This window comes from Cibotium barometz, chromosome 43 (assembly GCF_041138505.1).
Source record: "Cibotium barometz isolate CiBa-2024 chromosome 43, ASM4113850v1, whole genome shotgun sequence".
In the NCBI taxonomy this organism is placed as follows: Eukaryota; Viridiplantae; Streptophyta; class Polypodiopsida; order Cyatheales; family Cibotiaceae; genus Cibotium; species Cibotium barometz.
In genome coordinates this window covers 41,797,151-41,813,628 of record NC_141088.1, presented here as the reverse complement: position 1 = coordinate 41,813,628, position 16,478 = coordinate 41,797,151, and the positions used below count along the sequence as shown (strand labels likewise).

Below are 16,478 nucleotides of genomic sequence, written 5' to 3'. Positions count from 1 at the left end.
GACCTGCGCAAGCTTGCTCAGCATGTAGCGACTGTTCGCCTGAGAACGAGAGAGAGAGAAATGAAATGAAATGATATGATATATTAACGTCTTCAGAAGGCCAAAATGACCTATGAGACCAAAAAGGTTACAACAATTGGTGGATCTGATACAATGTCTGTGTAAGAAAAGCTAAAAACAACTAAACAACTAACTGAAACTGAAACATGGAGGCCTTGGCCCTAATCATCCGGGAAATCATAGAAACCAAGGGCCTCTCCATACGTCTCCATCCATCAGTGCTACCAGCTGAGCTGTGGCGATCCACTGAGGGTCCCCATATCTCCACTCCATACAACATGGCTGAAGTGACCAAAGTGTCAAAGAGCCAGAGCTTTGTTCGAGGTTCCTGAAACTGAACCTGCGAACACATCCTCTCTAGTCTCCCCAATGCTGCATAAGCTCTGGTCAATTTGGTCTCCGCTGCTCTCCTCAAGGAAAATAGTGGGCCACTAAAAACCACACCAAGGTAAGTATATGCATCTGTATACTCCACTGTCTCCTGACTAGGGTACTGACCTCCTAACCCACTGTGCAAACACCATCACCTTGGTTTTACCAAGGTTAACAGACAATCCACTGTCCTGTGCAAACGTGTGCAATGCATCCAAATGACGCTGCATCCCCTCTGGAGAATCTGAGATCAGCACAATATCATCAGCATACAATAACAGCGGAATCCATGTCCCTGCTAGCTAGGGGGCAGCCCTGTTTCACCCCAATAGTGGAGTGAACCATCTCAGATATACCCTGAGTAGTACGTACGCGCCCCACAACTGTCTTGTATAAAGCCATGATTCCCCAAATCAGCTCTGTTGGCACTCCCATCTCCTGTAGTCTGCGCATCAGTCTGGCTCTCGGTACTGTGTCAAAAGCTTTGCGGAAATCCACAAAGCAACAATAAATCCTCCTGCCATATAATCTGCCCTCCTCAATAATAGCTCTGAGTGTCAAGATATGGTCAAGAGTGGAGAAACCTCTCCTGAACCTTGCCTGCCCTGATGCACGTATGCCCTCTCTCTCTGCCCATCTACTCAACTCCTGCTCAAGAATAGATGCATATATCTATCCAATGTGTGACCAATCATGATGGTACGATAATTCCCAGGAAGCATGGGATCCCCTGACTTGAAGATAGGCACAATCGTGGACATATTCCAAGTCTCAGGAAAACCCTCACACATGGCTCGGTTAAACATCATAGCAATAAGCTCTGCAAGCGTATCTCTGGCATGAATAAAGTGTTCTGCTACCAAACCATCATGATCATATGCTCTCCCAGTTCTCATCCTGTCGATAGCTTTCCTTACCATCTCAGCAGGAAAGAAAGCACACGTCTCTGGGCATGGCTCCGATGGGTCTGGCAGGGGCGGCTGCCCTGCTGTTGTGTATAGGGATGCTGCATACTCACCCCAAATCTCTGTGGAGGTAATGGCTGGTGATGGTGCCTCGCCTGAGTCCTGACTCATAAATAAATAAATAGAGAGAGAGTCAGCCTGTGATCGCCATGGTGATGCGCCATATCACACGACACCACCACCCCCGAACTCTGAAGGTACTCAAGGATTAGGGTTAGGGTTTGCAGAAGGCAATCAGGCGTGGAAACCAAGAGAGAGGAGTGAACACGACTTCCAGTATGCTTCAATGATAAGAAAAGTGAAGTACAATAGCCACATGATAGTGACCCTAAAAGATAAGTGTTCACATGTCCGGCCATAAATGTGCCGGGTGGACCAAAACACACATAAAACTGCATATAAGTGAAACTGACCTAAACTGGGGGAAAAAACCTCCACTAACTGAAGTAAAAAGTGCCCCAGTAATCTAATGATGATCACTAGCACTCCTCTGGGTGCATACACAGCATAAAACCCAACAAACCCCCCTGGAGTGATATGTGATCACTGTACATCATCCACCAAAAGGAAACAAATTCAAAGCATTGCGGAATGCTTCAAATTTCGGACGTGGTAATGCCTTGGTGAAGATGTCTGCCACATTCTGATCTGTAGGACAGTAGATCAGACTGATATCTCCTGCCTGGAGTCTCTCCCGAACAAAATGATAGTGAATCTCCATGTGTTTCGTGCGAGCATGAAACACAGGATTCCTGGCCACAGCAATGGCACTCTGACTATCAGTATAGATAGGTGTAGGCTCCTCCACTGAAATATCCATATCAGTCATGAGACGACGCAGCCAAACACACTCAACAGTAGTAGTGTAGGCTGCTCTGTACTCTGCCTCACAAGACGAAGTGGCCACTGTGGTCTGTTTCTTGCTTAGCCAAGAAATGCATGAAGCGCCAAGGAAGAAACAATTTCCACTAGTGGAATGTCTGGTATCAAAGTCACCAGCCCAATCTGAATCACTGTAAGCATGTAACTGCATGTCACCCCCCTCAGGATAAAGCAAACCAAGAGACGAGGTACCCTGCAAATAACGGAATACACGCTTCACAGCTTGCCAATGTGACAACCGTGGGCTGTGCATGAATCTGCTCAACTGAGAGACTGCATACTGAATATCTGGCCTTGTATTACACAAGTAAATGAGGCACCCAACAGCTTGAGCATATGTAGTGGCATCAAAGGAAACACTGTCATCTTGTAGTGACAGTTTCATCCCAGGCTCCATAGGAGTACTAATAGGCTTGCAATCCTGAAATTTAAACTTCTCCAGAAGTTTAGCAACATAACGTGATTGCAACAACCCAATGCCTCTGTTATCCTGCACAAACTGTATGCCCAAATAGTAATGTACAAGGCCCAAGTCAGACATGTCAAATGTCTGTTGCAGTATCTCCTTAAAAGCTGCAATTTTGTCATCATTTGATCCCATGAGCAAGAGATCATCCACATAAAGACTGATGACCAGCAGATCTGTGTCTTCTTTCTTTACATACAGAGTGGCCTCTAATGGACTGTTCACAAATCCCTGAGTGAGTAGAAAAGCATCTATTTTTGCGTACCAAGCTCGTGGAGCTTGTTTCAAACCATACAAGGCCTTTTTCAGCCTGCAAACTTTCCCCTCATGACCATGTTCTGCAAATCCCATGGGTTGAAATACATAAACTTCCTCCTCGACTCTCGAGGTCCCCATGTAGGAATGCAGTCTTTATGTCCAACTGGTGAACAACCCAACCACGATGTGCAGCCAATGCAATGACACACCTAAGTGTCGACATACGGGATGTAGGAGCAAATGTCTTCTCATAATCAATGCCCTTCTTCTGTGCATAGCCCTTTGCAACTAGACGGGCTTTGTACCTGTCAATGGATCCATCTGCATGTCTTTTCAACTTATAGACCCATTTAGTACCAATTGCTTTCTTGCCTTTGGGCAGATCAACCAAATCCCATGTTTGATTCTTTTTAATAGAATCAATCTCATCCTGCATGGCTTTGTTCCAATGCACATTATCTCGTGCATCCACAAATGAATCAGGCTCATCATCATCCTGTAAACTGGCTGCCATAACCAGATTCAAATCCATGATGTGTGCATGCTCATTGGTCCTTGTCTCCCTACGAGTACGACCAGCAAGAGGACCCTCTAAATGGCTGTCCTGTAATGTCCTCAAATACCATCTAGGTATATGTCTGACCTGTGGTGCCTGCTGTCCCATATTTGGTTCAGCTTCTGGCTGATTTGGCTGCTGAATTTCTGCACCACCTACTTCATTTGCTGGCTGTCCAGTACCCTCATGAGTTGGATCACCAACTGTGGAATGAAACTTCATGGGTAGTAGACCTCAAACACATCATTTTCAGCCTGATTTGCCTCATAACCAGCCATGGATATTTCTGATTTTTCATCAAAAATCACATCCCGACTGATGAATATCTTCCTGGATAGTGGGTCATATAACCTGTAGCCCTTGCTCTCACGGCTATACCCAACAAAAATACATTTTGTGGCTTTATCATCCAGCTTCCTCTTCAACTCTTTGGGTATGTGTGCATATGCAAGACACCCAAAGATACGAAAATGCGATACAGAAGGCTTGCGGCCATGCCAAGCCTCAAAAGGAGTAATAGAAACCAATGCCTTTGTGGGACATCGATTCAAAATATGACAAGCACACATTACTGCTTCCACCCAAAAGATATGTGGTAGTCTTTTTGCCTTTAGCATACATCTGGCCATCTCCATGAGTGACCGATTTTTCCTTTCTGCAACCCCATTCTGCTGTGGAGTGTAAGGAGTAGTATACTGATGTTTTATACCTCTACTCCCAAGAAAGGAATTCAACATATGTGACATATATTCCCCCTCTCGGTCAGAATGGAGAGTCTTCACCTTGCATCCTGACTCTGTCTCAGCAAGTGCTACAAAGGCCAAAAATGCATCATATACCTGTGATTTCTGTGTCAAAGGATAGACCTAGCATATACGAGAGAAGTCATCAATAAATGTTGCAAAATAAAAGCAACCACCTAATGACTTCGTCTGCATGGGACCACAAAGATCACTGTGTATAAGTTGCAACTTTGCAGTTGCTCTTAGAGCCTGATCACGTGGGAAGGAAAACCTGTGCATTTTTCCCAAAATACATCCTTCACAAATGTGATCTGGAGGCTTCTCCATGAGAGGTAGATCTGTAAACATATTATGTCGCTGCATAAGCATAAGACTACCAAAATTTACATGCCCCATGCGAGCATGCCATAAGTCCGCATCAACCATAGCTGGAGTAAGAGTGAATGCATGATAAGCAGACTGATCCACTGGCTGAAATGCATCCAACTCATAAAGTCCATGACATAATGTACCAGTAAGCATCAAGGTCAAGGCATTTGCTTTGTCTCTGACCATGCATTTATCATCATCAAAGTAGACCTGCATTCCACAATGTGCTAAAGAAGAAATGGACAACAAATTCTTCTTTATCCCTGGTACATATAAGGCATCTGTAAGGCGGAGAATGGAGCCATCAATGGCTGTAAGCTGAATCTCCCCAATGCCACAAACTGGATATGAAGCATTGTTGGCACACTAAACAGTTTTGCCAACAGGGGCAGGGCCAACATGACTAAACAAATCCCTGTGAGATGTGATATGCTTTGAGGCACCACTATCAAAATACCAAGTACATGCATGCTCTGTCAAACTGAGTGCCTTTGAAGACCAAGAGGCATCATAGCTGCATGTATAAAAACAGTAATCCCTGTCCTCAACAAAAGAAGCAGTCTCTGGAGGAGCTTTAGGAGCATCATTAACAGACATCCCAGCTTCCTTTGCCTTCTCTTTGGCAATCCTCTTCCTACATTCCGTGATGTAGTGACCTGGCTTCTTACAGTAATGACATTTGCCCTTCTTCTTGGGCTGTCCATCACCTTTCTTGGTATCCTGTGAGGAACCACCATCACCTGAGTTTTGATTTGCACTCTTTGGCTGAGTTTTTCCTTTCCCCTTTTGACCTGTAGTAAATGCTTGTTCAGCATTTGTGTTCATATTCATATTCTTCCTCATTTGCTCCTCTTGTAGTAAGAGAGCAACAAGTTCCTGATACTTGAGGGGTTCAACAGCATTCCTCATGCTGAGGTTCAAAGAGGTATGGAAAGCCAAGTAAGATCTTGGCAAAGAGTGCAAGATGGTGGACACAAGCTGTGTCTCAGGAATAATCTCATCCACATTGATGAGTTGCTCTCTCAAATCCTGTAGCTTGTTTAAGTGGCTAGACATATCATCTCCTTCATTCATCTTCTGATTTTCCAGTTCTCTTTTCAAAAATGAGATCCTAGCCTCATTACGAGCAGCATACATCTGCTCCAAAGTCACCCATGCATTCTGTGAAGAGCCAGCTGAACGAATATGAGGTATAATGGACCTTTGAACTGACAATGCAATGAGTGACAAAGCTTGTGCATCCCTGGCATCCCATGTCTTTTGAGCATTTGTTCTCTGAACAGGCAATGGCTGTCCTGGAGCCTATATCTGTTGTCCTCGTCCACGAGCACCCCCTTGGGGAGGAGTCTCTGGAGCCAATGGACCTGGACGTGGTTCATCACCACTAACAAAATCCCAAAGACCTTTTGCCACAAGCACATTTTTCAGCATAAAACTCCACAAGGAGTAGTTCGTGCCATCCAATTTGTCTTCCTTAGACAAATATGTGAATACATCACTTTGCTGTTGATTTGCCATTATGCTTTACGCACAATGTTGTACCTGTTTACCAAAAAACCAATAACAGAAACCCTGGTAATAATTGTACTCCACTGAATACAGTTCACCCAAATCTGCCTGCACTCTCAATCCTCTGAATGTGCAGCTCAATGCACCAATGACTGAGTAGAGCAGCAAATGGCGTACACAATGCCAAAATGCCCCAAAAATGCCCAAATTTGCTGCACCCAAACTGTGCAAAAAACCTGTATATTTCTTTGATAGAAAATCTGCCTGTTGTGCCTGTATATTTTCACAGAGAAAATAAAAATGCCCAATATTCAAAATATGTAATGCTTACCACTTCTGTGCTGAGCAGTAGGCTTAACTGCGAATGTTGACGTGGCAGAATCTGGTCGGCTGTACTGTGCAGATACCTTGATTGTACTATTGCAGTCGTGTGCTGTACTGTGCACTGTACGGAGTAGGGTGACCAGTTACACGTCAGCTGCAGGTTCAGATGTGCTTATCAGGTACAGGCGCTGACTGTACGGAAGCAAGTCGCCTGTTGTAGCAGGCGCACAGGTGATGGTAGCTGCGCTTGACTGTACGGGCAGGTACAGTAACTGAAGGCGATGCAGGTACAGTACCCGACTGAAGGCGACCAGGTACTGAGGTTGTAGGTGGCGCTTGACTGTACGTATGGGCAGCTAATGCGCACGTTTAGCTGATGGCGGCGCACAATGGTGTGTACGGGCAGCAGGCGCACAGCTGTAGCTGAAGGCGGCGCACAATGGGTGTACGGGCAGCAGATGTTGAAGCCGGCGCAGACAAGGTGTACGTATGCTGTACGGGCAGCAGCAATGCAGAGCTTCAATGCTCTGATACCAATTGAAGGCACTCAAGGATTAGGGTTAGGGTTTGCAGAAGGCAATCAGGCGTGGAAACCAAGAGAGAGGAGTGAACACGACTTCCAGTATGCTTCAATGATAAGAAAAGTGAAGTACAATAGCCACATGATAGTGACCCTAAAAGATAAGTGTTCACATGTCCGGCCATAAATGTGCCCCAGTAATCTACTGATGATCACTAGCACTCCTCTGGGTGCATACACAGCATAAAACCCAACAAACTCTGCCACCACCCTTCCTTTATAACAAGGATGCAATTCGCTTTTCTCCAAAAAAAAAACTAAAAGCAAATAGCAAAACACATGCTTCCAAAAAAATATTATTTTAAATCATCTAAGGTTTTAAAACCTTATAAACTTTAAAATCCTTTTGTCCCCTTCACACTTGGGCTGGCTACACATGGGTTTCCTTTTCAAATCCAAACAGATGCCATTCATACTGTCCATCCCGTGCCCGTGCCCACCTGCATATTGTCCAGAGAAAACACAGGGTCATAACAGGGAGCAACCTGTTGCTTTCCACTCCTACATTACAGCTAATGTAGCTTGGATGACTGCAAAGCAAGTCTTCATAAAACATACAATTGTACAAATTGGACCTTTTCAAATTCTGCACTCATTTTCACCCAGGTGTCCATTTTAGAGCAACATTGCTCCAATTGCATGGTAGTTGGCATTGAAATTGATCTGAAATGGTTTGTACCATGACGCTTTCCAACCCAGTGGAGATTGTTTAATAATACATTCAAAGCACAGAATGTGTAAATCAGACGTAGTAGCATGTACATCAGATAGTACCCTGTACATTAGCTACTTTGATGCTCGGGTTGCTTAGTCCTTTCTTGTTGTATATTGTTGCTGATGTGTGTTGGTGCTGGTTAGTCTCTACATGAACGAAATTATCGTTTTTTGATTTTGGATCAGTTGCTTTGCAGTTCTTCTACTTTGATGCTTTGGAGTGTCTACCACCTGAACTGCTCCAGGGACAGGATGTGGTAACCTCTGACAGTAGATATGCTGCTCAAGTCTCTGTATTTGGGCACCAACTGCAGCAAAAGTTGCAAGATGCAAAGGTGTTTGTCGTTGGTGCTGGTGCCCTTGGATGTGAATTTCTGAAGAACTTGGCCCTCATGGGTGTAGCCTGTGGAAGTAAGGGTAAACTGATTGTAACGGACGATGATGTGATTGAAAAGAGCAACTTAAGCAGGCAATTCTTGTTTCGTGATTGGAATATTGGGCAAGCCAAGTCTACAGTAGCAGCTTCAGCAGCCTCAGCTATCAATCCAAGCCTCAAAGTTGAGGCACTTCAGAATAGGGTTAGTCCAGATACTGAGAGTGTGTTTGATGATGCATTTTGGGAGAGTATTGACGTGGTAATCAATGCACTGGACAATGTCAATGCAAGGCTTTATGTGGATTCTCGGTGTGTGTACTTCCAGAAGCCACTCTTAGAGTCTGGCACATTAGGAACCAAATGCAACACTCAGATGGTAATCCCTCATCTCACAGAGAATTACGGGGCTTCGAGGGATCCTCCTGAAAAGCAGGCTCCGATGTGTACTGTTCATTCTTTTCCACATAATATAAACCACTGTCTTACCTGGGCACGATCAGAATTTGAGGGTTTACTGGAGAAGACTCCTGCGGAGGCAAACACCTTTTTGTCCAAGCCGGAAGAGTACAAAGCATCAATGAAGTCAGCAGGAGATGCTCAGGCTCGAGAGTTGCTGGAGAGAGTTGTTGAGTGCTTGGTATCAGAGAGGTGCGATACTTTTGAAGCCTGTTTACTATGGGCTCGAAAAAGGTAATTGCTTGTTTTTCTCAAAGTGCTTGTACTCAATGTCTAAAGTGTTCTCTGAATTCACCTTTGATTATTTGCATGCTTCTTTGAGTCTTTATTTTGGGTGTCTGTGCCCGTGTCCTCCTTGCCCTTGAGAAATTCATGATGGAAACATTGTGGAAGGAATGCATTTTGTAGGTGTCCTGCTATGATGTGGGGTAGAACTATCATGTATTAGTTTGTGTGCAGCAGTTTATAAGATTCATGAGTTGACATCATTCTGGGTGCTAACCTCTTCGACATGTTTTTGAGTTCAGATTTGAAGACTATTTTGCGAATAGAGTGAAGCAGTTGACTTACACCTTTCCAGAGGATGCCACAACTAGTACTGGCGCACTGTTTTGGTCGGCTCCAAAGAGGTTTCCTAAGCCACTGAATTTCACACCTCAGGATCCTTCATGCCTCTCCTTCTTAGCTGCAGCTGCTATCCTGAGGGCTGAGACATATGGCATCGCTGTTCCTGATTGGGCTTTGAATTCCAAGAAGCTAGCCGAGGCAGTTGATAAGATCCAACTGCCTCCGTTCCAACCGAAACAAGGAGTGAAGATTGTGACAGATGAGAAGGCTACTACTCTGAATACACCAGCATCTGATGACTCTGTGGTTATTGATCAGTTGATTAATACGCTGGACGAGAATGCTGGCAGCTTACCCCCAGGATTCCGGATGAATCCTATACAATTTGAGAAGGCAAGCCATGTTATTTTTGTTTAAACATGCTTTTTAAATTAATGCTCCATAAGCTTGTCCAGTTTTTACTCCAGTTCTTAACTCACTGCAGGATGATGACACCAACTTCCACATGGATTTGATTGCTGGACTCGCCAACATGCGGGCTAGAAACTATGGTATACCAGAGGTTGACAAGCTGAAAGCCAAGTTCATTGCTGGACGCATCATTCCAGCTATTGCTACAACCACAGCTCTAGCAACTGGGCTTGTGTGCTTGGAGCTTTATAAGGTCCTGCTTGGGCACAAGGTTGAGAAGTACCGCAACTCCTTTGCTAACCTAGCTTTACCATTATTTTCCATGGCAGAGCCTGTTCCTCCCAAAATATTTAAGCATCAAGAGTTGAGCTGGTCTGTATGGGACCGCTGGGTGATAGCAGAAAACTTGTCACTCCGTGAGTTACTTGATTGGTTTCAAGCCAAGGGATTGACAGCATATAGCATATCATGTGGGCAGAGCCTGCTTTACAATAACATTTTCCCCAAGCATCGTGATAGGCTGGATAGAAAAGTTGTGGACCTTGCAAAGGAGATTGCCAAACTGGAGATCCCGCCAACACGCCACCACTTTGACATAGTTGTTGCATGTGAAGATGATGATGGCAATGATATAGATGTGCCTCTTGTCTCAATATGCTTCTAATACCTCTCAACAGTGGGGTGTATAGCAATGTGCTTGGCTGTAGAGCCTTGATAGTCTTACCGATCTATGGATATAATCTTTACTTAGAAGGGAGCTATAATCAGGTGAGGCATGTGGATTAATCTTGAAGCATATGGATCATTGCTGTAAGATCCAGCATTCAAACTGTTTGAGACTTTGAATACCTGCAAGCATCACTGTTTTCTGGATATGGATGGATGTGTGCCTGCATGCTTAAGTGTGATTTGACTGTATAAGATCTGTGAGCTAATGAGGGTAGAAAAACTGGATACCTCTTGGGTCAGGTGGTTAGGCATTGCACATCTTGGTAGTACATCTGTTTTTTTCCATCATTTTGTTCCTTGTTGCAGCTGCTGTGGTGATATGTCAGACTAATGGTCAATCCACGCGTAGCTGATGTTGGCTTACATTACCTGCAATATTAGGATATGGAGGTACCACTTAAGGACATTCATTTGAGGTATAGGTCATGTTTTCCCTTCTTTTTTCTTGATTTGCTTTTTCTGTCTCTCTTCTTTGATGCTAGACCTTTGTAAAAAAGTCTTTTTGGCCTTTGTAAACCCTTCGTAGAGCTAGGTGAATCTTTTCTTAAGGTCCACAAGACAACTTTATATGAAATGATTCTAATGACTGCCAAGGTCTCGTCTTCATACAAACGCCAAGGGCTAATTAACTTGTGTGATAAGGATGTCTTTGTAGGGCTAGGTGAATCTTTTCTTTAGGTCTACAAGACCATTTTTATTTGAAAAGGTTCTCATGATAGCTAAGGTCTTTGCCTTTAGCTCAAAAATCCTAATGCTAAGGGCTTGTTAACTTGCTAATAGGTGAATCTTTTCTTTAGGTCTACAAGACTATTTTTATTTGAAAATATTCTCATGATACCTCAACTTGTTAATAAGCTTGGTGAATATGAGTATGATCCAGAGTATCACAAACTGAAGACTTAATTTGATAAGTCTTCATGATTGAAGCCTTGACCACAGGCCACTAAATGTGCACTTACAAACCAACTGCCATAGCTTTGGGCTTTGCTACATGTTAACCAATTTGTTTGTTAACATGGTCTCGGTAGCTTGACCTATAGTAAGGTGTTTTACCATGGATGAGGACTAAACTTTTGCAAGATGGTGGTGTAACATATAAAGGAGCGAGTCTAATGTCAAATAGGGAAAGTCTACAGGCTTAGTCTAATACTTGCTTAAGACTAGTAATAGAGGTCAAACTTAGTGTACATACTTGCTTAAGACTAGTAATGGAGGTTGGATAATTTTTAAGTTTGGTTGGCCTAGTATGAAAACTAGTAACTCGTATATAGCTCATTTTTACAAGAAAAACATAATTTTTTCTTTGCAATAGTTTTCTTGTAAGCTCTCCTCTTCTTTTGTTGTTTGCTTGTATGCTATTAAATCTTGCTTGCTTGATGGACGCATGCTAGATAGGTTTGATTGTAGGTTTTTTTCTTGCATTAGCTTCCTTTTCTTTTTCCATCTTTTGTGAGAGAAAACCATCACGAAGAAGGATGTCGTGTTGTCGAGAGATCTTCCTTCATTCCTTTAGCAAGGAGCGTTCTGAATGGATCTCATGTTGTCCCATCAAGGCATAGAGAGATCTTCCTTCATCCCTTTGGCAAGGAGCGTTCTGACGTGGCAACATAGTGAGGACGTGACGGACAAGCTAGCACTTCACATGGGAAGTTGTAGATTGCATCTCTAAAGCAAAACCAAACAACACATGCTTCGGCAAGGCTCCCCAATGTTGTATGGTGTTGAGTAAGAAGTCATACTCCGAAAAATAGACGCTTTTGGAGCATGGGATGTGTTTGTTGCTTTTGATTTTGATTTGGAGTTTATTTTACATTGGGCATTCTATGTTTATCTATTGGTAGAGTAAAACCTTGGTTTTTTTGGTTTCATTGCTTTGGTCGAAGAATCAGCTTAGCAATTCTTGGATCAAAGCTATTGGGATCACCTAATATTGCTTGATGTTGATTAGGAGGTTACACTCCGAAAAACATATAGTTTTGGAGTGTTAAATGTATTTATTTGTTGCTTTTGAATTTGATTTGGAGTTTATTTTGCATTAGGACATTCCATGTTTATTTATTAGTAGAACAAAACCTTAATTTTTTGGTGATTTGTATGAAATTGGAGTGCAAGATGCTTAGAGTTCATTGCTTTAATCCAAGAATTAGCTTAGCAATTGTGATTAGGAGTGAAATCCACTCTGAAAACATGAGCATTGAGTTTCATTAGGTTTAATTAAAGTGTATCTTTTTTTTTTGGCTTGGTTGTAAATTTAAAAGTACACTACTTATACACACTAGATGCCATCGCTTACACAAGGGAAGATTTGAACCCATCACCTAGGGACTCTCAAACTTCTTCCTTACCAACCACTGCACTAATGCATGATTGACTTTTTTTGGCTAATTTTTTTTGGATAAATTTTTGCTCGTATATTTTATATATTTTTTTCATAATTTGTTCATGTATTATTGAAAGTGGTGGAGTATAAGCATATAAAACTATAAAAAAACACTTAATTAGTTGTTTTATAACTATTAATTAAGATTAGTATTACTAATTATATCTCATTAAGTTAAAAAATTTACAAAAATTTATAAAAATTAGGTCAAACTTTACAAAAATTCATAAAAATTAGGTCAAACTAGCTCTCGGATAGGGGATGTGAGCATACAGTACTACATAAAAAGATGTGAATTTGGATACGTAGGCTTGCCATCGTGAGTCTGGACACGTGAGTCGTGAGCTTGGACACGTGAGCCATGAGTCTAGACATGTGAGCTGTGAGTTTGTACACGTGAACTTGTAGATGTGAGCTTGGAGATACGTATACCTAATATAACACGGATTAATTATTATGACCACAAAGACTCTTACGGACACATCTATCCATATTCTTGGAAGATTTTCTTGTCATACAATACATACCAGTTATAAATTCCAAGGAAAGTCCTTGTCCTTTATAATTATTGAGAAATTAAAGTACAATTAATACCCAATAAGTGCACACCAACCTAGTCAGGTCTAGTTCTTAGATTTTCGTCTCCCAGGTAGGCCTATTTCATACAAAAGAAGTATGTGAGCCGAGTTTATACAAAAAAAGATGTGAGCTTGTATATATAATCTTGGACACATGAACTTGCATACGTGATCTTGGACATGTGAGCCGTGAGTTTGGACACATGAACTTGCAGACATGAGTCTAGAGGTAGATATACCTAATATAGTACAGATCAATTACTATAGTCAGAAAAAGGCTTGTATGGACACACGTGCATGTGTGTGCATGGGTGAATGTGTATATACGGATGTCATCGTGGGGTGTACACACGTGCGGGGTGCATGTGTGCGCAAGGTGCATTCATGTGAATGCAAGAGTGCATGTGCACGTGTGAGCAAGAATATATGCAGGTACGTGATTGTGTAGTTGTGATGATGAATGTGTGTGCACAATGTTCAGATGTGTAAGAGTGGATGTACGTGCGAGTGAATGTGTGCAGTGCATGTAAGAGTTAATAAATGTGCGTGCACGTGCATGTAGGAATATAGGTACATGTGTAGGTAGGTAGATGTGCACATGCAAATGTGCACATAATTAATACTTGATAAGTGAACATTAACCTTGTCATAGGCCCAGTTTCTAGATTTTCGTATCCAAGGTAGGCCTATTTCATACAAGGGAAGTACGTGATTTGAGTTCATACAAAAAAGACAGGAGCTTGCATACGTGATATTAGACGCATGAACCTACATACATGAGCCAAGAGACGTGAACCTAAATATGCGAGGTTGGACATGTGAGGAAAGAGACATGAGCCTAGAGACGTAAACACGGATACTATGTGAGACCATGTACGTGAACCTACAGGCGTGAGCCTACATTCTCAGACTTGATCCAAAGACACTAAGGACCTTTGATGCGAACCCGTTCTGGATTGTAGATGGTAATTTAGTCAATTGCTAATTATTGTAAACGATAATTTAGTCAATTGCAACGCATCAAACCACACCTCCTCTATTGGAATCAAGGTATTGCCTATGTTCATGTGAGACCCCTGACCTCTCTGCGCATCGAACTCTGGAGTGCTAACGGAAGTAGCAACCTCACGCGCAGGGTAGAGCTTCCCACTCGGGGCCTTGCCCTCGAATGTTTGGACAAGAGACTAATCCCTCGGTTTTTCCAACACCGAATCCGAAAAGAACTTCCCTCGCCCAGAAAGCATAGGCGATTCCTCTAGGAAAATCCTCAAACGAAAATTTATCTAACGGGGTCAAGAGTCTCGGCTATCCTTCACTCGGATGACCGATGAGGCACAAAGCCTCTTTCTTCAGGACTACACATCTTCTTGCAAGAATCAAGCACACCAAGGGTAAGCCTAAACAATGATATTTACACTCTTTTTAGATGTTAATCTTCTTCCCAACCTCTCTACATGCTTGGGAAGCATTTTATCTCATGGTTTCCTCTTAAAACCATGCCCTTCTTAATTTATGTTGTTGTTTAGATAAAGTAATGTTAATCTCCTATGCTTAAATGTATTGTTTATGATTTATATTCACTCTTTATGAAGGAATACTCACTTATTATGGTTAAATCCTTCTTGGAAGGTTAAACCTTAATTCTAATCTCATTTTCTTACCCTAAACTCTAAGCTTATCAAGCTAGAGATGAAGGTTTATGCATAAATAAAATTCTATGCTAAAAGTGAAATTTTGAGCATTCTCATTTCATAGAAAATGCGGGGAAGCTATGGCGAAATTTTTATCATTAGAAAATGAATTCATGCATAATAAATTTTATGCCAAAAGTGGAGTTTTGAGCATTATTCATTTTAGAAATCATGAGAAGGTTATGTACAATTCTTCTCTAATTTTCAAATGGGATTATGAATATAATTCATTTAGATAAAAATGAATTAGTATGTGTGCATAAATAACTTACGCTAAAAGAGAGATTTTCATGATATTTTATTTTAGAAAAATAAAGAAAAGAATGTGAAAATATTCATAGGGGTGCATCAAGAAAACATAGATAAATTTTTAATTAGAAAGAGAAATCACGAACATATTTAACTTTTGGAATTATGAAGTATACGTCTAGATTCTCGAGAAATAGAATCTTAAGTACACTCTGAACAAGAAAAGGATTTTCCAGAAAAAGACCAGAAACATGCTTAGTTGGATGAATGTAAATACTTGTGAACTGACTTATTCCTAGATTCCCTGGAAAAGGATTCTGGAATTCTTGAAAGGATCGAGGATCCAAAAGTGAACGACAATCTAGACTTAATTAAATTAAGTCAAGAATAAAGTTGTCTTTAACTAAACCAAGTAATGACCGAAACTTAGAAAGTTCTATCAGTATGAAAAGTAGAGTAACTGTACTCTTAACCTGGTTGATTGTGGAACAAAGATTCTGATAACTAGATCAAGGAAAGTTGATAATCAAACCTGATTCACTCAAAGCAAAGAGAGACCATCTTGTTTGTAGAAATTGAAATTATGTGTGGATTGATGTGGAATGATATGTGGATTGATGTGGAATGATATGCGATGATGTCAATAATGTGGATTGATGTGGAGTGATGTGGATGATGTGTGGATTGATTTGGAGTGATGTGGATTGATTTGGAGTGATGTGGATTGATGTGGATGATGTGTGGATTAATGTGGATGATGTGTGGATTGATGTGGCTTGATGTGGATTGATGTGGAGTGATGTAGAGTGATGTGTGGAATGATGTAAAATGATGTGGAATATGGATGACTCACCCCGACGGATCGTTAAGAGAGCATCCAAAAAGAAATAATAAGGAATGATGTGGAATATGGGATGACTCACCCTGGCGGATTGTTAAGAGAGTATCCAAAGAGAAATGATGAGGAATGATATGGAAAGATAGGAATTTGCTTGGAATCTGTAATTGCATGTGAAACCTATTTTTTAAAGATTGTTTTACGTCAAGAATGTTGGGGAAGCATTTTGACTATCTTATGAAATGAGGTCGTGGACCTAAGTGGAAAAGGTTACAACAGCTCTGACGGAGAGTCAAAGAAGGACGTCTCGCATGGCAAGGTCGGCCGAGGTATTAACCAACCTCGGTTCGGTTAAAATGGTGAGCTTCCGGTATGGTGGTGGATGAGTGGCCAAGGAAGCGGTCT

The 16,478-nt window shown here is 41.8% G+C and overlaps 1 protein-coding gene across 2 annotated transcripts in view; it reads left to right on the top strand.

Moving 5' to 3' along the window:
- The window catches only part of LOC147613923 (ubiquitin-activating enzyme E1 1-like), a 72,411-nt gene extending 61,930 nt beyond the window's left edge, over positions 1-10,481 (top strand). For both annotated transcript variants that reach the window (XM_086781919.1, XM_086781920.1), the window contains 3 exons: positions 7,996-8,864; positions 9,158-9,590; positions 9,682-10,481. In XM_086781919.1, coding sequence (XP_086638045.1) covers positions 7,996-8,864; positions 9,158-9,590; positions 9,682-10,272 — 1,893 coding nt within the window. In that variant the 3' untranslated portion in view covers positions 10,273-10,481. The remainder of the gene's footprint in view (positions 1-7,995; positions 8,865-9,157; positions 9,591-9,681) is intronic.
- Positions 10,482-16,478: the final 5,997 nt, after the last annotated feature.